The sequence below is a fragment of the Notothenia coriiceps genome, unplaced genomic scaffold (assembly GCF_000735185.1).
Source record: "Notothenia coriiceps isolate Sejong01 unplaced genomic scaffold, NC01 NC01_scaffold00004911, whole genome shotgun sequence".
NCBI classification, from domain to species: Eukaryota; Metazoa; Chordata; class Actinopteri; order Perciformes; family Nototheniidae; genus Notothenia; species Notothenia coriiceps.
In genome coordinates, this window is record NW_011337612.1 from 5,950 (window position 1) to 30,848 (window position 24,899).

At 42.2% G+C, this 24,899-nt stretch overlaps 1 protein-coding gene across 1 annotated transcript; it reads right to left on the bottom strand.

Moving 5' to 3' along the window:
• Positions 1-24,008, bottom strand: fgf22 (fibroblast growth factor 22). The gene is made up of 4 exons (XM_010767930.1): positions 23,824-24,008; positions 23,172-23,640; positions 3,351-3,454; positions 1-1,857 (listed from the first exon to the last, which is right to left on the bottom strand). The coding sequence occupies exons 2-4, from the start codon at positions 23,542-23,544 to the stop codon at positions 1,663-1,665; spliced, it is 672 nt and encodes a 223-aa protein (XP_010766232.1). The 5' UTR covers positions 23,545-23,640; positions 23,824-24,008; the 3' UTR covers positions 1-1,662.
• Between the last annotated feature and the right edge of the window lie 891 nt (positions 24,009-24,899).

The following is a 24,899-nucleotide window of genomic DNA, read 5'->3' on the forward strand; positions in this document are numbered from 1 at the left end:
TTATTGAAGTTTACCCAAGGCACTCAAATGATTTTACTTTTCTGAAATAAACCTAAAGACTGTTTGTTCGGAAACTATACAACCTACTATTACTGGCCTATAGCTGTAAGCTGTTTATTATAAGTGGATCACAAATGTAGCGATATCCAGTAGTAATACCATACAAAATGAGCTGAATATGGACATTAATACGATAACTTTTTTCCCATTCTTTTTTTTCAATAGGACTACAATCCAACACAAAACGTTGACAATAACAATATACATCAACTTCAAACAGTTAAAGAGTACAAAATGTTTTAAATATATTAAATGATCTATTAGCAACAGCCTTGTTGAGAAAATGTTAGCAAGACTTGAGAGGGAGACAGTTTGTAATTACCATTTACTACAAAATTAATGAAGCTGCTTCTATGTGACGTCTGCTTAACCTATGGCTGCTATAATGCATTACATGACTCAAAATGTACATCGTTATTTCACAACTGAACGAAGGACCAACCGTCAGAGACTAAGCATCTTTCTGATACTGACTCCTCCTCTATTAACTGTTGGTTATTTGAATGGGTGAAGCAGTTTGACAGAAACATGCACAAACATACAAGGTTCATCTCGGAAAGTTCAGCATGTTATCCCAGTAGTTAGCGTAGCTTCTGTTGTGTTCTCCAGAACAGTTCTTTTATCAATGCGTCAGCATCTCTTATCCAGTCGTTTCAGTACAGTATATCCCAAACAACAGTCAAGATGTAAGATTTGTAGTAGGGCCATAGCCAAGATTTTAAGAAATGCTCATTCATTATTTGTAAATCTCTTTTTTTGTTGAATAACTCTTCACAGCTTTACTCCACATTAATGTAATTTTGGTAGGGAAATGTTGTTTATTTATTTCTTCAATTTCAATGGCCTAAAAGTAGTCAGATAGCAGATCAAAAAATTACTTGCTTGCTATATTGATTATTGGAATACTGTTTATACATGTGATTAACAATATACAGCTTGAATTTGTTGGTGATATAGTGCAATACATCTCCAATGTCTTTATTTATATGTTAGATTTCACATGTGAGACATTGAAAAGTCAATTAATATGTGAATTTCTCACATGTTTGTAGTCAGAATATGTTAAATATGAGAAATGTGTTTAAAATGACACATTGTAAAAATGTAATTGTAGAGTTTGACCCCATCCCAGCAGTAGCTATGGCCCTGATTTGTAGCTACTTCAAAGTTGCACCTTTTGTTGCTTTAAAGGGATAGTCGAAATAAAAATATATTTTTGTTGAACCAGATGCTTATTTAGCTGAGCATCTAAAATGGGTTAAATGATAAACCAGTGAGTCGCATTTGATTTTTTCCACGCCTTGCTGTCCCTTTACAATCCTTACCCATCACTTTACATGCAGTCAGACTGATACTGTAACCAGACAGATGCCCGGAAGTAGTAGACATACTGTGTATTCACTCTATAGCTGAACATCATTAGAAAATTGAGAAAATAACTTAAAAGTACATATTATTCTAACTCTACAAATGTTACAACCCTTAACAAATGTACATTTATGTGACAGGAGGATGGAGTAATACAAATAAAGATGGCCGTCATGGCTTTATCAACACTAGTGTGAGTCAGCCATTTGCTGGTCAGAGTTCAGAGGTGGACAGCTAAGAGGGGAGCATGGGCAGGAAGTGAGTGGACGGATGTCTTCGTCGAGCCTTGTGACCTCGCCGAGGCTTCCCACGCCCGTTCAGCGAAACAAACATCTGCCTGCCGCCGTGCTTCCAGCGGAGCGAGGCGTACGTGTTGTACCCGTTCTCCTCTATACGCTCCTTGAACTTGCAGCTTGGGTTGTACTTCACCTGATCATAGGGAGACAGACGGGTTAAAAAGGTTATGACAGATGCTTAAATAGGTGACTGATAGTCCTGTAGTGCTACAGTAAACCAGATTCCATAGTGTAGTGCACTGTTGTTTCAGTGAAAGATTTCCCAGGGCTTGATAGAGTTTTTACATCAACAATGTGTCTTTTAGAGGCCGCAATAGAAGTCTTTTGTCTAGAATTTTAAAGGGTTGGTTCATTCAAATTGCATGAAAACATTTTTTATGTCTAGCCTTGCAGATAGTTTCGGGGTTATGATCCATCTCTGAAATGTATTTTCCATTGACCCCCTAAATAGTTTATGACAGGGGAATTTTGTTTGTGCTGTTCCAAGCATTGAAGAATCAAATGCAATTTCCAGAAACAATGTTCTGGTTACTCGCAATACTCTACAGGCCCTACAGTTTAGTTTTCATTGGGACTGCTCTCTGAAAAGTAATCACTGACTGAAACTGATCATAATGAGTCTGTTAAATATCCTGAGTTACTGGGACGTTGTTACTGACACTCTTTAAAGTTTAAAAACCCAAACATACCTCATAATACCACAAAAAAACAAACATTGGGAATAATTGGGGGAACGAAAAAAAAAAAAAAAAAGAATAAACTTGTTAATTAAAAGTTAAGTTCTATTAAAATAACTGTATCTCTTTTCTGTTGAGTTTGTATTTCAAGTTCTGAGTTTTGTTTAAAATAAGCTGATTTATGTGAAGGTCGGAAAAGTCACTTTTTCATGGGTGGTTACCGCTTTGTATCAGTTCGTCAAAGAGTATTGAAAGCTATTGTAGTGACAAGAGATTCTGCTGCATTCCCTTTTCCAGATCGCTATCTTGCTGCTATAATGAGGCCCTGTTTGTGATAGCATCAGGATAGTATGAGCTTGGCGTGATTCACCTGCCTTTTTATTATTATGGGATGTTTCAGACCTGGATCTTAAGATGTCTTATTTACTGTTTCAGCCTGTTGAAAACACTTCTCTTATCACTGCTGCTGACTGATTGCTTGTGCCTGATTCCTCCTTCTCCAAGATGTAAATACATGAGCTAGACACCACACACCTCAGGTCTGATGTGTGGCCGATTTTAACAAAGAGAGGTGATTACTTTTGAAAGCTTGCTGTGTGCAACAACAATTGGCAGATGGCACGCGAAGACTTTTAAAGGATCCCAGCTGGCTCTTTGTCATTGCAGGTTGGGTGACTTTTTCTCTGCTATTTATTTTGACAGTGAAACAAGCCAACTAAAGCTGCAGGTATCATCAACTGTAGCCCAGGTGTACAACCATGATTGATTGTAACACTTTAACCTCTATCTGGACTTTCCGGCATGGGATTCCCTTCACTTCAGCAGAATCAAACATGTTTGCGTATAGGCACTCATCTGAGACCCCTATACATGTATACCCCCCTTCCCCTCTCTTCCCAGCCCTCCCATCTTGACCCAGAGAGACAATGTTGCCAGGTTGTATACGCACCGATCCAAAGAGCGTGCCTTTCTTGGACATAGCTAAGTACAGCCCGGTGCTGACAGATTTGATGGCAACAACTCCCACACTGACAGATCGGATTTCCATCAGGCCTGGAAAATAAAAAGAAGGGACAGGAGAGGCTGGGTTAGAAACATCTAGCTGTGGGAGTTTCCCCATCAAAAGCCAGTCTATCATTAGCGATTAGGATACCAGACAGCCATATGCTTTGAGGGCAGAGAGCCCAAGACAGAACAAAAAAACACACACATAGACATGCACAATGGCCCGAGGGAGCTGTCTTTGTGAAAAGACCTGTCTGTCTCAGAGCATTTTGAACAACAGGTTAAGAAATGATCATATCAGAAAACAAAATTATTATTATGTCAGAGAAATCGAGCAAGTTAACCATTGCACCCTAAGCCACATCCTGATCCACATAACATTTGAACAACACATACACAGTGTCTGATGCTGCACAGCGTCATGCCCCCCTCCCTGCTTGTCTCCATTTGAGCCTCTCAACTCCAGATGTGACACCCCACCCAGATAATGCCCAGTGTTGTTTACTGAGCGACACAAAACCCATGTCTGCTGGCCACTTAAGCAGCCACTCTAACTCACTTCACCCCATGAACAAGCCGGCAAAGCTTTGAGCTAAATGTTTCCTCTGGGCACTGATTGCAAACAAGTCCCATGCGGCTTACTCTTGATCTCCTTTTTGTCTCCTTAAAGGAAATAAAGGCACACACCCTTTGTCATAGTTACGCCAGGGAGATGTTTTGGAGATGAGCTGAGGGGTTCTGAATAGCAGCTGATTGCTGGAGATGAAACTCTCTTTTAGATGATATTTATAGATTTTCTTGGTTTATTTGCCCACTTAGACCTTTAAAAGCGCCCTGATGTGGTTTGTTATCTGATCAGAGCACGAAATCTTCCTTTCACACCCCCTGGAAACCAAGTCTGTGTAACAAATGCATGTAACGTTGCTGCTTAAAGGTTAAGAACTGTATTATATTTGTCAAAAATGGATTGTTGGCTTTGGATAAATGCTGTAAACATAGCACCAGATCAAGGTGCTGAAGTACAGGGGGATCCCAAGCTGGTAGGAAATGTAGGAGTCATGAAAACCCCCAGCAGCTTCAGAACAACCACAAGTATTCTGCAGGGCCGTGACTGAGTTCCTGAACAGTCTCGCTGGTAAAAACCCATTTAGCATTGAAAAATAAACATCACACCAGGGGTTTTGCAGGTGCTTCTCTCCCTGTACTGCATTTTTTTCCTACTGATTTATTCGTGAAAGTCCAGATTTAGTTTGGAAAGAACCGTAAAGCTGAACTTGGCGCAAAAGCTTGATTTAATATGTTTTTGTATGAAAAAGTGAGCTGAATATTTGTTTTAGTACAGGCTTTAAAGGGCAGGCAAGGGCATCTTAATACCCAACAAGTCCTCCAAATTAAACAACAAGCATCACCTACTTTGTCTATGCCCTCTGGAACATCACATACGGAGAAGTATTTTCTGATTTTACGTCCCTTTTGGCAAAATGACATCATTAGTCTGTGCCCGCCAGAACTGTCTGTTCTCTGTTTTATGATGTGACAAAACTATGGCCAAGGTTTGTTAAGGTCGAGGCAAAGATCATGGTTTGGGTTAAAGACTAGTCATTTTTAGTAAGCTTACGGGAGCTTCATCATGATGGTTAAAATAATAAACACTGGTTGAGGTTGACTATTTGTTGATAATAGGAAGGAAACATCAGTTTCGTTGACCTTTTCATTCACGCAAACCTCTCTTCACTTCTATTATGTCACCTTTCCCTATTTGCTCCCATCTCCAAAACTAAAGCCAGGTCTTTTTCACTTAAACGTAAACAGATGTTGAGCATGTGAGTATTCAAAACATCCTTTCAAACCTCGTGACAACTTATATTGTTCAGATGACAGCGGTATTAAACGCATTATCTCATATTTTGATGCCGATAAGGACACTACTAACCTGCTATTCAGGACGGCTGCTAATACTATCAGACTATTGTTTCTGGTTTCAAAGAGCACATCTCAAGGGCTTCAAAACTTCAAAACACACATCTGCTGCGCCCATCACTCTTAACACGCAACTATCTCAAACTTTGTTCAGCTCTGAACATCACCAGTCGTGCTTTGCAAGTGAGGTCATCTACTTAAGGCACAGACACAGACAAGTACAAAGAGTAAAAAGGAAGAGAGACGAGGAAGGTAAACAAACACAAACTCCTGTTGAGTGTCTTTCTTCTCTGGCAGGATTGCGTAAATGTAGCTACGTCTCTGCGCTCGCCACAGCTGCAGGGAAGGAGGGAATGCCTCACTCGAGTCCAACCAGGTACCAGCTGCACCCCCATCATTCCTGCACAGCCTCTGATCCTCCGAGAAAACATTAACACTTTGATGGCAGCTTCCTCTTTACGAGCTGTGTTTACAAACACCGGGTGTGCTACGGTGGCACCTGGAGCGTGCAAGGGACTCATAAGCAATTAGCTGAGGCCCGGCTGGTGATTGGAGCACTGCAAGGATTTATGGGGGATTAGTCCAGGCCAATGAAAATCGCTGGTGCCTGAAAGTGGTGCCAGCAATAATTGCCATTATTTGCTGGTTTGAGTTCAAGGCAGAGTAGGTGTTTTGCATGGAAGTTTGTCACATCTGAGACATTGCAAAGGGTTGTCAGTTAAAACTCAGGAATTACAATTAGTAAAAGAACACTTTAATACTAGAGAATAGTCTTAAATAAATGAAAGTTTAAATTTGGGGAGTCATATTGCGAAGTGTGTAAAGCACCTCAACAAAACTTGTGTTTTTAACACATGAAATATTGTCCTTTCTCTCCTCCGCTCTCACAGGTACCCTACATATAATTTCCTTCGTACATGCTGGTGTAGCAGCCAGCAGACACAAAAGATCTGAGGACATGAAATGGGGATTTGACATTGTCTAGAGGAATCACTCGGGCTCTGGACGCTTGACCACACATCTATAAAGACCAGTTAGATCCATATAACTCACAGTCCCCCCTTTGAAAAGTCACTCCATTGTGTTCAAAGCCTGAGAAATCAGAGTGAGGTATTTCAAGCTATTAGGGTTTTCCTAACTGCTGAAATGCAAAGGTCACTTTACTGGAAGGAAACGCTGAGTTTAGCGTCAGGACTTGAATAAATATGCTGTAAGGATGATTCAGTTTAAAATGTTACATCTACTTTAAGAGTGTTTTTAAAAGCCAGTCAGAGATTTGATTTATTAAGGTTATAAATACATCTTTAAACCTTTTTTGCTGATTTTTACCCCCCTGCAAACCTCTCAACAAAGTTTAAGTGCAGAGTTATGGTAATCTTCTTTTTAATTAACCCTGTTTTGTAACATAATCGTCTCATGTAAATCAGCAGTTTGCATAAATACAATTATCCTTTTTTCAGTGCAATAGTTGACTATGTTTAGAGACAATTAAAATATCAGGAACTCTTTTCAAATCCTTTTGACCAATATCACAATTAGAAAGAAATTAGACCAACAATAGAGACAAATTAATTATTTGTTCCTGAGCTGCATTGGGAACTGAAGGTCGCTCCTGCTCCGGTTCTGCTGAGCAAGTATCAACTGATGGCCCTATTGAGCTCATGAAAAAGGCTCCTTTGGCTTCCCACTTGCAATTGGCAAGATCTCTTAACCTTTGACATGTTTTGGCTGGGACTGTCAATAAGCTCAAGCTGCCATTACAAGCAAATCCTGCACTATACGTGTCTAGTCAACTGTGGACTTGCCATTTATTTCTCCTCTATGGGATTTTTAAAAGCATAGAAAAAGTCTTTTACCCACTCTTTTTTTACTCTTTCTTTTCTCCCCGTCCCCCATTTTTTGGACGTTAGCCCAACGTCAGATCATTCAAGCCTTTTCTGACTTTGAAAAAAAAGGCAGAAAGGAAAGAGAGAGACACTCTCACGGGGTTCCCTTTTGTCAGACTCATGGTATGGGGGAGGAGGAGGGGAGGAGGAGGGTAAGGGGGGCGAGTACAGGGTGAAGGTGCTGGTTATAAGATGGGGGATTCGGTGGCGGGGGCAATGGCTGCTCCCCCGAATAAGTCTTTGTTACTCACCTGAGAGGTGAAGAGCTAGACAAGATCTTATTAATGACCGAGCGATTTGAATGGGGCTCTACAAAGTGGGGCAAAATGGTTCCTTTCATCACAAATTTAAAGCAGAAAAGAGTGAAAGACTGAGCAAAGAGAGAGTGAGAAAAGGAGGTTTTTCTGCTCCGTTCCTCCTGTCTTCTTTATGTTCCTTTTCCTAGGTCTTTAATTTCTTGGGTTGTCCCCTTGAGCAGCCCTCCATGGCTCAGTGCTCGACCAGAGCGGAGCCTGGGAATCTCGGAGTTCCCGCTGTGCTCCTGCTCTTGATTGACATACCTTTTCAATTATTTCACAGTTTGCTTGCTTTTTAAACGCAGAGGGCCCTGTTGTTTTTTTCCTTCTGCCTTCCTTTTCAAAACACAAGCTTTTCATGTCGGGTCTGGGCTGCCGGGCCTAATGGCTGTGACCAGCACCTTTGATCTGCCATGACCCCCTCGAAGGGTCTGGTACTGGACGAAGCCGCCGCCTGTGTGTATCGGCACAGACAAAGGCTGCATCACTCACTACTGCTTTAAACACCTTGAGAGATTAACATGAGAACAGGCGCTTTAGTGGAGGCCATCACAGGTGGTGTGATATGGAAACTTGGGCTTTAACCCTTGAATGTACAGTAAAAAAGCAACTAATGAGCATAGGCGTGTGGAGAAAGAGGATTTTGTCAGCTTTATTCCAGAAAGAAATGTGTAACCTGCACATCATTTATATTTCAATCAAAAAAGCAATTACCTTGTATTTCACTTTGGCTTGTGACTTCACTGCACACTCTTCTTAAAGAATCACTGAGCAAAAAAATTGGGCTCACACTGCTTATAAAAAATACATAAAACTAATGTTACATGTCAAACTTAATGCAAAAGCTTTAGCAATTATTACCATATTAAGCCGCCCTCAAATTATCAGTGGAGGAAGTAACAAGACAGAAGCACTACCCTTCATGTGGCACAACACAGACAAATTGCCACCAATCGCTGCACTCCAAGTTAAAATAATTTCAACCTTGACCTCTGATGCTGTTCGCTGTTCAAATCACAACCAATGAGATAACCTTTGATAACTTAAGTGTATATAAGACAGACATAATATCAACATTAATTTAGAACACATTTCAAAAGGGGCAATAGCCAGAAATGTCAGTAATGTCATTTGACTTTTTCAACAAACAAAAAAATGCACTAGCAATGAAAAGAAAAAGAGCTGATTTGAAAAATAAGCAATGACTGCAAACTGTCATATGTCATATAACCTATCATAGTCTATAAAGCTTACTCAAGACATTAATTCAGGGCGGACGCCATTATTTATGCCCTGACAACATAATGTTTAGCCAGAAACTATTTATGGCCCTTAGCATGAGGTGACTAATCAAATCCATGACAAGTGATGTGTCAGCACAAGAATGATTGATTCTATGTAACCAGTACCAGTGTTCTAAGTACCTGGGGTGCATGAACTTCCTTTATTTTGAAACAGTTGTGGAAGAAGTATTCAGATCCTTTGCTCACTCTAAAGTACTATCACCATGGAAATGATATACTGCAAGTAAGACTCCTGCATTTAAAACCTTGAGTAAAAGTTGTATCTGTCAGTGTTATTAGAAAAAGGCTTATAGTATGCAAAGTAATATCAAAGAATAATAATCACATTCAAAATCGTCAAATCTGTAAACAGGAAGGGTATACAAATTGTGATCTGAATGTGATCCCTTCTGTGTGGCACGTGATTGTCGGTCAGTGATGATCTCATTGCAGTGAGAAGCTGATGGGAAATCTGATCTTCAATTTTCTGCGAAATATGACAGGGCTTTAGACACAGAGTGATAACTTACAGGAAAGACGTAGCTGCAACTTGAATATTATTGTCTGCCACTGTGTTACAGAGAGGATCTCAAAGCATTTCAAGTTTTGTGAAGGTTCAATGCTAGCCCAAGTTGATATCCAGAGAACCTTCCTTTACATTAAGGTGTATAGGAATGTTTATTGGTGTGATTTGTGCTTTCTGTAGCACCACCTAAAACCACACATTTGAGCATTTTCATGTTTTCTTAATTTTAATGATTCTTTTATAGCTTTATCTACGTGCCTTGTTAACATCATTAAGGACAGGGTATAGTATCATAAGTTAAAGCTCTGATCTGGGCCATACAGACATGTAGAGTAATGAAAAGTTGTTATGAAAGGGCGTCCTGTACACAGCAGTTATGGTGTTTTGGGTGCACAGCAACACAATGGCCTGGACTGCTCTAAAGGCAGGAGCTTCTGAGTATTATTGGCCACAGCCCAATGAGCGATGTCAGAGCAGGTGTTTGACATCAGCTTCTTTAGGCAAAAGTACCTGCTTTGACCTGACTAATTAAAGTGCCACACTGATTTTCTGCCTTATATCTTAAATAAAAGTATTCTTAAGGTCTGTCTTTGAATTATTAATGCCCAGACTTTTGAGGACATGCTGAGGATATTACTCACATTTAGTACATTTATAAGCAGCTCCACATTTGTATGTACATTGATTTTGTTTTTACCTTTTCAGGTTAATTTGAAACATTTAAGATAGGGTCTTGGGAAGCTGTTGAATGCTTTTGAGTGTCTACTCCTAAAAAGTTGTGAAAACATTATTTTAGTCAAAGTTGAGGACTTGCTCAGGATTTATGTTCAAAACACCCAGGTTGAGTCACAAAGTAATGAAATAATGACATTTATTTTTCTTTGAATAAGTGTGATGAGGCTCAAAATGCATATGATGCAATGCCATTAATGGTTTAGTGGGCCAACCAGTTCTGGACAGTAATATAACATTAACATCTGTGTGTGTGTGTGTGTGTGTGTGTGTGTGTGTGTGTGTGTGTGTGTGTGTGTGTGTGTGTGTGTGTGTGTGTGTGTGTGTGTGTGTCACTCTGTTGCAGAGCAGCTGTCGGTGTCCCTTCCAAAAACTGTACCTGTCTTTCTCTCCTTCCTCCTGTCTCCCATCTGCCAGCTTGCCTTTCACTGCCCGTCTGTCCCTCACTTCTCCTCTGTCGTACCTCTTTGGTCTCAGTCTGGTTCACTCCCTCCCTCTGTCACCCCTCCTCTCCCTCCCTATATGAGCCTGTCTGCAGCGGGTCTCCGGACATGCATCATACCGAGTTCTCTGGTGAATGCTTGGTGTGTCAGGGCCTAACTCTCACAGGACTGGGATGATTTATTCATCCTCCTACTAACAGTTATAAGGTCTATGTCTGCAAGCTGGACGGAACTGACAAACACAGAAAACACACAACCTGTGGTAACAAATCGTAGGACTTTGTCACTTGGTTGTTTTTTGTAAAAGTAGATTAAAACAGGATAAATATACCCAAGATACTTTCCAGCCTTCACTGTCATCATCCACCACATGTTAGTCAAATCAGTATATTCAAACTAACATGCCAAGTTATTTTTTTCCTTAAATGATCTCAGACTGTCTGGATGTCTGAACAGTGTTTCTCTTGCATATCAACTCTACATGTCTTGACAGTTACACTCATGTGTGATCAAACAAAATGTATAAAGTACATAATTAACAGCAAAGGAAATAAAAAACAGGATCATTTTCGCACCATTTCTTTGAACTTTCACAGATATAAACATGCTGTCACTCTCTAAATCCCTCTGTATACACGGTGTGCATGTGTGCGGCCATTTAAATATGACTCAGTACAATGTCCTGCTATACCTTGAGGAAGTAGGACACAGGAACGACTGGTGTGCATGTGTTGTGTCTTTTTTGTGAGAAGATTCCCTTGCATGTGTCCCGCCCCATCAAAGAAACAAGGACGATGGATAGAAAGGACAGGAAGAAAGGAGAGAAAAGACTGGCAGAGGGATGGTCTTCCCTTGCCACATATCACTTGCTGTTCCCACATTCCATTAAAATCTCCGGAGGGATGGGAGTCAAGATGAGACCGATAAGATTATTTTTCTCCTGTATTTTTAATCCCAGTCCATTCAATGTCTTTTGTTCAACAATGTTTTTTTAAATTATTATTATTTTTGCTCTTAGATGGCACGTACAAATGCATCCAGAAAAGATGTGACTTTCACCAACTTTAGGATGGTTAGCTGAGATAACGTCCTGACAGTATAACATCACCTGCTGTTCATAATTGTCATTCTAGCCCCTTATAACCAAAGTCATTAACTGATTTTTTTCACGCCAAACCCTTTCCTCTTTATTTCTAACCTTTTGTTTTCTGCAGTCCTTGGAATATCAATATCTTCTGTCATTGAATGAGCAAATGTCCTCCGTGGAGAAATAACTTAGCACTAATTACTAAAGGAAACCTGGAAACAATTTGAAGTGCACTCTCTCAAAGTTGTATACACGTTGGTCTTGAGCCAGTTTCCCCTGCTTGCCAGACCGAGCCACTGAGGGAGGTGTAAAGCAGAGACAATCTTCTTCTCTACAAGCCGGGCCCAGTTTTTTTGAGCCTGTGAACAAGCCACATGGTGGTGAGCCGCTGAAAGCTGACTCCTGCACTCCCTCGGCCCCAGGCCCGGCCGCAAGGGGTGACATTCTCTCACACACAATCCAGAGGCCGGTCCTCTTTCAGGACTCGCACTCGGCCCTGTTACCCCCACCCTTTCAAACGGTGCTGCTGGGAGAAGTACTCCAGGGATTAGCCCAGCCAGGTCTTTCAAAGGCCATTAGAGCAAATTACAGGTATCCTGTTACCAGTGCGCTGGGACAGGCCAGGTGAGGGGCGCAGAGGCCAGGCGAGAGAGCAGGGGTCAGCTTGGGACAAAAAGAGAAGGCCACCCTGGGCCCCACTCTATCGGAGTGTCTCCCTGGCTCCACAAACTGGTAGGCCTGCATCTATGAATGGCTCACTTGATGGGACCTCAGAGACATTGTCTCACCGCCGTAACTTTAGCCTTTTTTTCTTAGTACCCCTCCACCCGCCCCCACAACTCACTCTTCCCACCCTGGTTTTCCTGTCTTTCGATTGATGCGGGCATGGCTTTGCCCATATAACTGATGATCACAGAAAAAGGACTATAAAACATGAGCAAAATTCAATAAAATACATCACGAGGCTGTGCGATATCGACCGTGGTATTGAGAGTATTTTTCAAAGACTCATTCATATCCTGGCTTCTCTTGTTATATACAAAAGCCTAGCCCTGGGCCAAAGATTTCATTTGAATTACCTTAACCCTTTCTACTTCAAATCTAAATTTAAATCGTAATGACAACCACACAAGCATAGATGTGTGTTCTGTCAATGCATCAGTATGCTGCAGGCATCATGAAACTGATTCTGTTGATAACGTTGTGGAGATGGCCACTGGGACTTCCGCATCCTGCCATTTTCTTTTCTCTAGACTACTTGCACACACTCTCGCCCTCACACACATGCCTCTCGGCCACTTGTACCGGCCGCTATAACACACAAATACACACACAAATGCCTTACCCTATCCAGCCGGTGGATGACAATCTAGTGGAGGAGTTGCGGAAGTGTTTCATTAGCCAATTACCGCTTGTAGATAAAGCCTGCGTTCCCACAGTCCGCAAGGCCGGGGGTCAAATGTGACCAATTACCCTCCATCCCCTCACAGGACAGATTAGTCTGTCTGATTTATCCCCAGACAGACTGACCCAGTACTCCAGAATCACCACCCACATCTGGATATACTGTATCTATGTGTGTGGACAGGCAGTAGTATGTTCAATGTTAAAAAAACACTGCTTGTACAGTCAATGACACTGCAAATGTGATACTAACGGTCACTAAATGTCAGTTCAAATACTAGACTCGAGTATAGTAGAAAAATCAAGGGCAAAGCTCAGGCCGAAGGTTCTGACAGCACTGTGATCTCTTCTTCCACACACACACTCCCCATCAAACAGTGATTAGTGTATCTGCACGTCCTGTCAGCATGCTCTCCATGGCACTTATATCAGTGAACACTAACTTCCTCAGACATGCTAAGCCTTGATTGTATGTAATGAAACATCAGTCAGTTCATTAGGGACCTCCGTGATCCAGAATCAGAGGGAAAAGACCCTCCGCTGATCAAACCCTAAATTTACAAGCATGATGGGGGTAGGCCAGCCAGAAAAAGGTAACACTAGAGGACAACCTGATGGAGTGGGTAAGTGGTGGGGAAGAGGGCAGGGGCAGTGAAGCTGAGGGATAGCAGAGGTGAAAAAGGTTAACGAAGCCCACGGTATACTCGTCTGTGTCTGTGAGGTACTGAGGGGCCGCAATCTTACCAAGCAAGAGACCTTTTCTTTAATCAGGGAGGGCAAAGTGCTTCCAAATCATGCATCACATCCGTAACAAGCGAACGGCAAGCTATCAAAGGCTTCACAGATAGTTACGAACAGATCTGCCCGCCGAGAGCTTTGTGAGTCACAGCTTCTGAAGTTTCCTGCGCTTTGGTTCGCCTGTGAGGAGCGTCTGGGACGGCGGGATCCACATTAGACTGAGGTCATTCTCCTGTGCCACTAAATTGCAGTAAGCTGGTGTTTTGCATCTGTGGCTGGTTTGGTTGGCTGTTCAGACCAGACTCAGCCACCCTGAGTGGAAACATAATCAGGACTAAACAAAGGCTTTGTTTACAGTTTCCTACATTCATCTTCCCTGCGAATTATTGAAGCTCATCTGCATCTGAGTCAAACCAGCATTCCCTGTCAGTTTTAATCACAGTGAATCTGTGTCTACATTTGCAAATACTGTTTTATTTTTTAGATCAGATTAGAATAAGCCAAGTGAGCCACTTATTTTATCTCTACAACAGTAAAATGGTCTTGTAGGCTGGCAAGCTAAATTTGTCGAAAGTGTTTGCTCATTCTGCCTTCATGTCATATCCAAGTTATTGTGATTTTGATTTGACAACTTCTTTAGGTTGTATTCACTGCCGGGAGACTTTCTGTTTTTTTCTGTAAATTATTTTTATTTGTATTTATGGAGACCTAAAACCACAAATCCCTATTTTATGGATATTGTGAAACACTATCAATGGCTATATCTGTTTTAAAGGGACACTGTATAGATCTTACACATAAAGTTAATTCAACGTCACAAGGCAAGCTAGCCTGTGAAAAGAGTCGTAGGATGTCTTCCGCGGTACGAGACTCCCGAACTTCCCAAACCCTGGATTCCCTAACCCTGACCCTAATCCACCCTGATCATGTCATTTCATATCTTAACTCTGGGGTTGAAACGTACATTTTTAACTGAAAATGTTCTTCCCATACACAATATGGAGGTCTGATGATTGAAAGAAGGGGGCAATTAGGAAGCAGGTGACATCTAATAAAAGACAGTTGCATTATGGGACATGTAGTATCCTGCATTGTTGGAGCTTGAGCCTCACTTGAGACTAAAACTCTGGATGTCTTGGATCGATTCGGATTATTCTTTGTTTATCTCTCGTTAGTCCCCCCCTGTACTGTATGTTTTCTTTATATTCTAAGGACTTTGTCAATTATATCAGATTCTTCCTCTTCCCTGGAAGCCATTGAACAAACAATACCTTTTTTGCTTTATTCAAAGGCAGTCTGAAAACCCACCAAACACAAATAAGTTTGGAGAATGCTGCCAACTAAAAGAGTGCATGTGTGGCTCAGGTGTGCAGCGTGGTTCCAGTGAGTGAGCACCAGGACACAGAATATTCTCTGTGGCCTGAGCCTGCCCCATATTTACATTATTAAAATGAGATGGGTCTACATGGAGGTGACAGAAGGCCCAAGAGTGAAATCAGGGCCCTGTCAGAGCTGTCACTTGCTCCACTGGCCAAAGGGCCCTGACCTCAATCCTATCCACTGCAGGGGAGGAGAGGGGGAAATGGAGCCAGCAGGAGAGAAAGAGGGATGGTGTTAGGTAGAGAGGGGCAGAGAAAGAATCAAGAGGATGGTAGTGAAAGATGTGTGCATAGAAATAAATGTAAAGGGTACACAGAGAGAAAGGCAGTAAGTTCACATCTAACCCCGGGGATTAAAGGAAAGCCTGGTGTCTTAAATTAATTTTTATATTTTTTCTGCAGTTATGTTGCAGAAAAGATTCCAACTTTTGTCAGGAATAAATAAAAAATAGATGAAAAGGGGGAATGAATGAAATTATGTTTTGACCACTTTTATAATGCTCTGAGAAACTAAATTATCCAGACGATATTTGTAGCAACTGCTCAGCTAAAAGGAAACTGTGTTCAGGAAAATATTTTTGTCAATACATGAGCAGGCATGCTATATGGACTGTGTTGTCTTACTTCAGCTGTATTACTGCAATGTTTGTGCCACCCTCTGTGTTCTAATGAGGAGCATGGCTATCTAGGAGGTAGGAAATACTTGTGTGCACACAAGGTTGTACATGTTAGCGTGTGCACAAACACACACACATGCATGCATCTGAATTGAGTGCAAGGTAAGGTCTGGTTCATATTAGCCATTAGGGAGAGGAAACACATCTTTTTCAGTTTAGGGTCCACTTCATGCTCCTGCAATGGCACAAGTAAACACAGGCACATGCTGTCTAAAATGTACACACACATTCAAAGAGCCCTGACACTATACTCACATCCTGCTCATGTTCGTTTAGAGGGATAGCCTTAGAGATAAAAAGCAGGTATGGGTGGATGTGGGTAATGCAGTTCAGAGAAGACGCATGGTCTCAACCTGTTGGTGTGCAAAGAACTGGACTGGAGTTGCTTTTTTTAGCCTTTAACATTTGCATTAACTATCCTTCTTTCAGTAAATACATTTGCAAAACGGTTATTCAGTCGAGACAGGGACACACAGCAGCTTTAACGCAGAGGTTGTTAACCTTATCGAGAACAAAATAATCACGCATGCACTGACGATTTATTTTACTAAATCGTCATCTCAATAAAATAACCAAAATATAACTGTAGTGGGATTTGGAAATTGAATCGGAATTGCGCTTAAACATTCATGGTGCTCAGAGAGTGGATGATTGTGATTTTTTAAATGTATTTCGTGTCTCTTTTTCTAGTGCCATCAACAGCAGAAAGATTTCACTTATTCTGTAAAAACTTCTAAAAGGTTGTTGTAGAATTGTACAACATTTTGTACAGACATTCATGTTACCCAGTGGATGATTCCTAATAACTTTGGTGAATTCCTGACTTTTCCCACAGCACCATCATGTGTTTAAAGGAACATTACAGCCTCATAGAACAGCTAACATGGCTGTAGACTCTTACTTTCATTGAATTTATTTAATTTGTATTGAATCGGTCAGGCTTTCTGGGGCTGTGTGTCTTCAGTTAACTGCAGTTTAAATGTAATTTGGCAGTTATGATCCTCAATATGACGCAGCAGCTTTCTCCCGAGAGGTGTCATGATTAAACCCATTTGTCAGTCTATTACACATTTTCAGGTGCAACATTTTATAACTTAATTGCCTGACAGCAAGTCAATATTTAGCTACTCAGATTGAATGTGCTTGCTCTGTTTGCGTGTGGCTGAGATTAAAGTCTACTGAAAGTCCAGGGTGCTCCCATTATGCTACTGTGCCTTGAAGGGTGGGGAGCCCCTGATTTACCTGAATGTAACCTAAGAGAAAGAAGCGCCTGATTTCACAGTTTCTTATTGCTTCCTTTATGATCTAGTCCAAATCCTACGGGGAGGGATATCTGTCTTCAGGGCAACAGGTGCATTACATTCCTGCTGTTATTGCTTCCTAGTCCTGGACTCCTTGTGAGTTTAGGTTAAATTTGAACACCTTTAAGCTTCTGCAGCTTTAACCAGTCAGCCGTAACTGTATTTAGTGATGTCAAGTTGTTTCTCCCCCCCATCTACCCTCTTTCACTTTCTTTATTCCCGGGCCAGTAGTTTAAAGCCTTCCAAGTCATGATGTCTAGCTCAGTTTGAGCAGGGAGGCGATAGGCTTTATTGCAAGGGTCAAACAAAACCATTATTCTGTCGTGGTCTATCTAAGGCTGAGGCAAGACCTGTCTCCCCTGACTCAATGGGCTGATCACGTCACGTATGTGTACTTGTGAAGGGTCCGAGGTGAGAGAGACGACCGTTACTTTGGGAGAAATTCCTTTAGCAAAAGATTTCAAACATGTGGTAGCTCAGCTGTTCCTATTTTATTCAAATACACATTAATGTTACACCTGTAGTAACAGTTGTGGTCTCATTGAGGAAAAAGCCAAACTCTTTACCCTCATTATAAAAACATACTGCCTGGCTGTCGCCATGTTTAACATTGCATTGCCATAGTGGCTCATGACAGTGATATATTAACAAGTTAATCATTGAGGGAGTAGTTTTGGATTGCATGAAAAATACATGATTACTCACAAGTCCCCCAAAAAACTCAATCTTAACCTATTACACCCTAATCACATCTGATGTTCACACTATTCTTCCTGTATAGCCGTATACTTGAACCTTGTATTCAGTGGTACTCTCCTTTTTAAGAAGCTTTTCAGGACGTCAGTGCAAACATCTTTTATCAACGACTTTAAGATCCCAGAAGCTTGTAACTGGCACTGTGAAGTCTTTTCCTTTGTGTTCCCTTCACACCCACAGGATGTTCAGAGCTGTGGGATGCTATAAAAGCATCTGCTGCTGGAGCCAAAGTCAGACTCTATAAACCTGATGATGAACCCAGTAAATCTCAAAGAGGAGCCCGAGCCAGACTGCTAAAGGTTGTTAGCTACTAATTGCTACATTTCTAGAACCCATTCATGATATCAAACACTGGTGGCAGAAACTAGGGATCCTCGGCTAATTAGGGTGACACTGACACTCTTGTCCTGCAATGTTCCCAGTACAGTGAGTGCGTGTATGCTTGAGTGTGTGTTTGAGAGGTAAAGATTTAGAGTTTTAACATGCTTGTTCACCATGCATGCGTGTGCCAGAAATGTTTTATTTAGCTTTTAGCCTCTTGATACAAGCAACAGCTGGCAAAAGGTCAATTTTCCTTTGTCTCCCACAGGCTGAGGCCATGCACTGTCCTTAGAGGGGATAATAAATGCATGATTCGTGGGATTTTACCCTCCAGTTGGCATCCAAAATCTCCACGAATCCCCTCTCAGATGAGACGAGGCAGAGGAGACCTTACATAATGCCTAATGAGCAACGGGAAGCGCTCCAGCACTCTTCTAGCCTTTAATTTCCACCTCAATACTGAACAGAGCACGCCCCAGCCCTTTTTCTAGCCTCATTAACATGTGTATTCTCCCGATTCAAACACCAAAGCACTTCCTACGGCCAGGTGCTTCCCTCTTTAGCCCCTGCTGTTGATCCAGTCTCACGTCCCCGTGTGAGCTCTACTAGAATTAATGATGAGTCATGGTAAGGATGTAGACTGACAGAATAAACATCTTACACCTTTAAAATGGCAGACAGATCCGGACAGACATTTTGTAATTTATTTGGCATCTGCATGCCATTATACCTTAATGCGGGCTAGATAAGAAATGAGTTGATGATGGGAAAAAGTGGTGTTTTGGGTTTAACTTTATTTTTAATTAAAAAAAATAGAGCTTAGAAGGCCAATATAAAGTCTGATATTCTTAAATGCCCTCTGTTTTAGAATTTTACAATAGTGAGTACTTTAGAAGATCAAGAAATACATGAAGATACTATTTCATTATTATTATTATTATGTATTTTTAAAAAAAAATGTGTTAATCTTATTTTCAGCTCATCCATATTTAAAGATAGGTGTCAATTAAGATTTTTCTGTACAAGCAATTCCCATGCCACGCATTTTGCTCCCTACCGTATATGCTGGGACACATTTCCAACACTGCCAATGCAGTCTAACTGGTCAAACACTTCAGGTGGTTTTAGTCATCTGTCTGCAGAACTCCTGTCTTTTCCCATTTTCAAATTCAAGTCAGTCTCTCCTTGGCAAGTGTCAGTTTCCCCTGTCTAAAACAAGTTTGAATAATTTCCACAACATATTTCAGCAGGGTGGAAGATTTTCTTCCCGTGGGTCCAATCCAAGTAAAATACACTCATGAACTAGGAAAACTCTTACTTCAAACAGCAAGATGTTGCACAGCAAGGGAAATTTGGTAAACACAACACACCCTGGCAGTGAGCGTTGCACGGCTGCAGAGGCAGAATGGCCGCAGTGACTCCTGCGATTATAGCAGCGCTGCGAGGTGACCTTATTTCCTAAGGGTGAATGAGCTGTCACTACCTGGAGGCTGCACAAACCTTTGATGCCTTCAGCCACACACACCTTAAATTTAACAGGCCATCCTTTAAAATAAGATGAAAAAACATCAAATAAAAAATATACGCAGTGCAGGATGCCAAAATAAACCCAAGAATTTGTAATACTTAAAAACAGAACAAGGGAGATAAATAGGAAACATGCTTGTCATTAAAGAAATCAAATAGAAATAAACATCCATGAAATAACTGAATTTGGCTTCAGCAATTGTACTCCAGTCTACCGCTTCTTTATTTGCTGTTGCAATTGATCATGAAGCGGTTGCCGGGCGTGCCCACACAGCTCTTGTGTTGTAGGGCTTTCTAATTAGCAGGCTATGACCGATGACCCAGGACAGGATATGATGCGTACCTGCCTCTGGAGCTTTTGTAAACACTTGGGTATGTTTTTCCCTTCGATCATTCTCTGCTTTGCCATAGGTCAAAAGAAAAACATGTCGAAGCCCTCCCCTTCAGTCGCTCAAAGTTCAGTACTTTGTCTCTTCTTGTGGCTGTTCAACAAGTTATTTTTAGAAACTTTGAATATAATGGTGGATCTATTTTTAGAGTGTCTGGTTTCAAAGGCTGAACTCAGATAATAGTTGAGGCATCTTCATTATCTTGTCTGATTTTAATCTCTCTGTTTTGATTAACAAATGTATTGAAGGCTAGGTAAACTTGCAAACAACTTTCTTGAAAACGAAGAACGGATGGATACCTGAAACTATAGTGTTTGTGTGTGTTCGAGTGTATGTTTGTGTACATTTCCACATGTGTGCTCACATGGCAGGACATTTTTCTTAAAACACTTTGGAGATGAAACTGATACAGCCTCTCTTGTCTGTTGCTGATGAAAGCTTTGAACTTTGTCACTCAAGAGCATTTCATCTCTACATGTCATTTTAATAAAACCTGATAGGGCATTTAAATGACTGTTACACAATATGTTTGCATGTCATAATAGTAGCTAATTCCTCATGAACTGATAAACAAAAAGATAATTCATAATTTGTGTCTTGCTTTATTCTCTGTCTCCTTTCAACCCTGTCCAGCTCTCTCATCTCTCCGAGTCTCTTTCTCTCTCTCTCTCCTCTTCCCTCAGCTGTTCCATGCCCCTGCCCCGCTGGGATTGATACAATATTTTCCGACCTCAATTAGCAGTGAGCCTGTTGACTAATTCCAACTGTTTTTGCACCTGAGAGGGAGTTGGGAGTTGGGGCTGGGGCTGGAAAAACTGAGTGGGGTGGAGGTGAGGGCTGGGTGTAGCATGCAGAGCTGTCGGGGCAATATAGCTGTGTCGACAAGAGTGTACAGGCAACACAGAGGACAAAGGAGGGGTCGGCCAGACTTCTGGGCAGTTAGGAAGCTGCATGCAAGCTCAGGATAGTCCTGAGCTCAACAACTGTAGTTTAATCTGACACAGAACAACAAAAATAATGTGGAAACTTCAATACAAGCCACAACAGTGCGTCCAACATTATGTATGTCTGTATTTGTCTGTGTGCATGTGTGTGTCTCTTCAACCACTCGGGAACTAAAACGTATTTTTGATTTTATATCAGATATAAAAGCATATATCCAAAGCATTGATAAAACCCAAAAAATAAATAAATGTGTACTCTTTCCTGTGTGACACTTGCGCTTAGGTTGCACACTAGTATATTTGCACACTGCTCTTGTCATTAAATATGCACAACTTCCTGCTTATCCTGCCACTCTAATCTATAACATGGCCACCGTATCAGTATCAAGAAGTTGTCTGGGTCAGGAGGTTTCGAGTCTGATCGGAGGCCTCCTTATGGGATGGCAGTAACGGTACCCTTCGCACAGACACAGAGTGAGACCTCAAATCGGCCTTAAACCAGATCCGTTGTGGAGCGCAACCATAGATTGACCACAAGGGCCACATGACCGCTGGGTTGGCGCTGTGCTCAGCTCAGGGTGCAGGTACACACCCTCTCTCTGTGTGAGCGAGCAGATAGAATCGTTCTTTCCACCAAAGGAAATGAGAGGATGATGGCTAAAGTGTATGAGGACATTATATTTAAGGGGACTGCACTCTTTCAAAGAGAGCTACTGCAACGACGTAAGCCCTAATGACATTACTATGGCAAGAGAAGGCATGCATTTCACAATCCTTAGCCATAACTTTTGCTACTTTCCAAAGATTCTGAACACTTGCCTCATGTTGCCAAGTTTGTGTTGCTGCCACTCTTCCAGCATGACCTCTGAGGTGTCAAATTCATGGATAGTTTGGGAATAATATTTTATTATGGTAGCTGACATACAGTATATTACCACTAATAGGAGAGAATAATGTCCCAAGTTGGAGATCCCACAGGTCCAAATTTAACACCGTAATAATTCATCTCAACCTGAGTTTCTACCAGTTTGTGTGGCTTTAAGAGATTCTGCCAGGTGACTAATCCCGACAGGTTAACAAATGTCATTCAGTCTGCAGCTTGGAGCTTATTGAAACAGTGGCAACAGACTGGCTGGCTGTTAGCTGGACGCAGCAGCTGCTCCAGCCCCAGTAGCTGTATGGAAAACTCTGACTCACCCACTTGCATAAAAAAGGCATTAACGACCAAATACATAAATATTACCGGCAAAGGCATAAAGGTCTCTAAGGGCTATCCAGTTCGTCAGTCAGCCAGGGACTAATGGAGATGGAGGTCAGATCACGACCAGAGTCGGCTCGTTTGACCTGGTCAAGCATCGGAAAGGCGCCCATTGATGGACACGCTGAAGAGGCACGGCTGCTGTAAGAGCAACCTCTTCTCAGGTGTCCCTGACCCGCAGATACAGAATACAGAATAATTTATCTGAAACTGCATCGCTTCATGCTGAATACTTCACGTTAGGAAATGTTGTGTCTAAAAAGATGCCAAGATGCATTGTTGTCTGGTGTAAGGGGGAGCTACATACATTAGAGAGATTTAATATACAGTTATGTCCAAGGAAATGTACAAATGCAGGTCGCATGAGGCTATGAACTGAAGCTTTTGTTATTCAGCACTTTATATTTGTCTTTAAACAGCAGTCTCGAAATGTATCACATCCATTAACAATGCACATGTATTTGTGTTTGCACACAGATTTGTTGGAGGAATGTATTTTCCTTGTCCACCTGCTACTTACAAATGATGCACTTTCGTCACAGTTTTGACAAGTAAATCCCCAGTGAAACTTAAGCTTTTTTTCCAAGCCCAGTTCACACTGCCAACTGATGCTCAATGTCTCTCCTCAACTCAGCCTTCTTGTGCCGACAGTCCGATGAGGAGTCTAAATCCACTCTAGGGTATTCCCTTCTTACCTAGCAACGCATCTCTCATGCTCTAAACACAACACAAATAGCTCAGCAGTGATAGAAACACAGGATATCCCTGTGCACTGCTATAAAAGAGAAAAAGATAAGAAAGTCCAGCCATAAAAATAAAACTGAGTACGTCACAGGGCATCCTGTCCTCTCTGTGACCCCAAACACACATTATAGATACAGAACTTAAATTCACTTACTGTCAACGTAGTTTTTCCGCCGAGTGCCATCCACCTTGCCTGTTTTGTCAATACAGAGGAAGAACTTGTTGGCAGAGTAAAGTCGCCGTAGTCGGACGTCTCCCTCTAGGTGATTGTAACTGCGAGTGTGTCTTTCCAACGTCCATGAACAGTTGATGTCACCTGCCAGCACCTGAAAGGGTTCATGTCCAACCCCTGGAGGACAGGCCCCTGTGGCGGTGCCAGCGGTGACCAGGAGCAGGGAGAGGCATGCCAGGCAAATGGAGGCTGCACTGGGTAGGGGGAGAGGTCGCCCGGCAGAGGCTGCAGCAGTGGTGGTGCCAAGGGCAGCTTCAGGACAGAGATGAGCTGCGGCCGGCGTCCATCTGCACATGGTGGGTCAGACTCCCAAGGTGCACCTTGTGCAAGCTGTAGGCATGCTGATGATGGGGAGATGTCCCAGTGGAGGGATGACAAGAGGGTGGGAGTCCTGAAAAGAGAAGGGAGGGAGATGGCTAGCAGATCCTCAGGATGTCACAGATGATCTCCACTTCAGGCCTTCCTACAGCAACAAGCTTCTCAAAGTTACTCCATTTGTCATCTTCAGTCTCAGTCTGTTTCCGATTATTTGTGTCTGATCCTTTATTGAAGAGCTGCAATTTTAGGAATTTACCTTTAGAAGTTCCTCATTAGTGTCCCTCCTTGTTTCTCTGTTTCTTCTTCTCCTTGGACTGAGGTCTTCTTTCCCGTTCCACAGATAAAGTCCTTGGCTGTATGATGATGCACATATATATGTGTGTGTGTGTGTGTGTGTGTGTGTGTGTGTGTGTGTGTGTGTGTGTGTGTGTGTGTGTGTGTGTGTATTTTGAGTGAGTGTGTGTTGGAGTATGTGTGTGCACCTTGCGATGCTCTACTCTTTCCAGCTGAATAGGAACAAGGTGCCTGTCTGAGCTGCTGACCCGTGGCTGAGAGGGAGTTGAATGAGGGTTGGTGACTGACTGCGTGTGTGTGTGTGTGTGTGTGTGTGTGTGTGTGTGTGTGTGTGTGTGTGTGTGTGTGTGTGTGTGTGTGTGTGTGTGTGTGTGTGTGTGTGTGTGTGTGTGTGTGTGTGATACTGAGAGAAAGAGAGAGGGAGAGAGAAAGAGAGGGAGTGAGCAAGTGAGTGAGTATGGGAGGGAGAGAGCGTGGGTGTGTGTGTGTTCGCAAGAGAGGGAGAGAGAGAGAGAGAGTAAGAGGCAGTGAGAGGGTGTGTGTGTGTGTGTGTGTGTGTGTGTGTGTGTGTGTGTGTGTGTGTGTGTGTGTGTGTGTGTGTGTGTGTGTGTGTGTGTCAGAGTGAGAGGCAGTGAGTGTGTGTGTGTGTGTGTGTGTCAGCTAGCACGGGGCAGTGAAGCAGTGAGTGTCAGTCAGTCCTCTCTGCTGTGGAGTAACCGGCTGAGTTGTCGTGCATTTTATCCTGGGCAGGGCCGGCATCTAGGGGGTTGAAAGAGAGAGGAGGGGGGGGGGGAGGGTGGGGCCACCATAGTCATTCATAACCATTTCAAACAAACGAGAAAGTACCATCCCCTTTTCTATTCTCTCTTAGAGAAGTTTATTCTGTGAGAAACAAGTCATTTGCTTTTCACCTGAGGATTTTATTACCCTCTTGCTTTTTTTTGGTCACGGACACCTGGAAACACTTACATCCCCTTCCCCTGTCCCATGACCTCTGCTGTCTCCCCTTGATGTAAACGGTGAAGCATTTTGTAACAC

Bases quoted from the DNA above. Each gene is read 5' to 3' on its own strand.
- fgf22 (XM_010767930.1), bottom strand. From the start codon at position 23,544: ATGTGCAGATGGACGCCGGCCGCAGCTCATCTCTGTCCTGAAGCTGCC. The intron at 3,455-23,171 runs GTAAGTGAATTT...TTTATTTTCCAG, and splicing joins GCGGAAAAACTACGTTGACA to GCCTGATGGAAATCCGATCT. The intron at 1,858-3,350 runs GTGCGTATACAA...CCCTATGATCAG, and splicing joins AAGGCACGCTCTTTGGATCG to GTGAAGTACAACCCAAGCTG.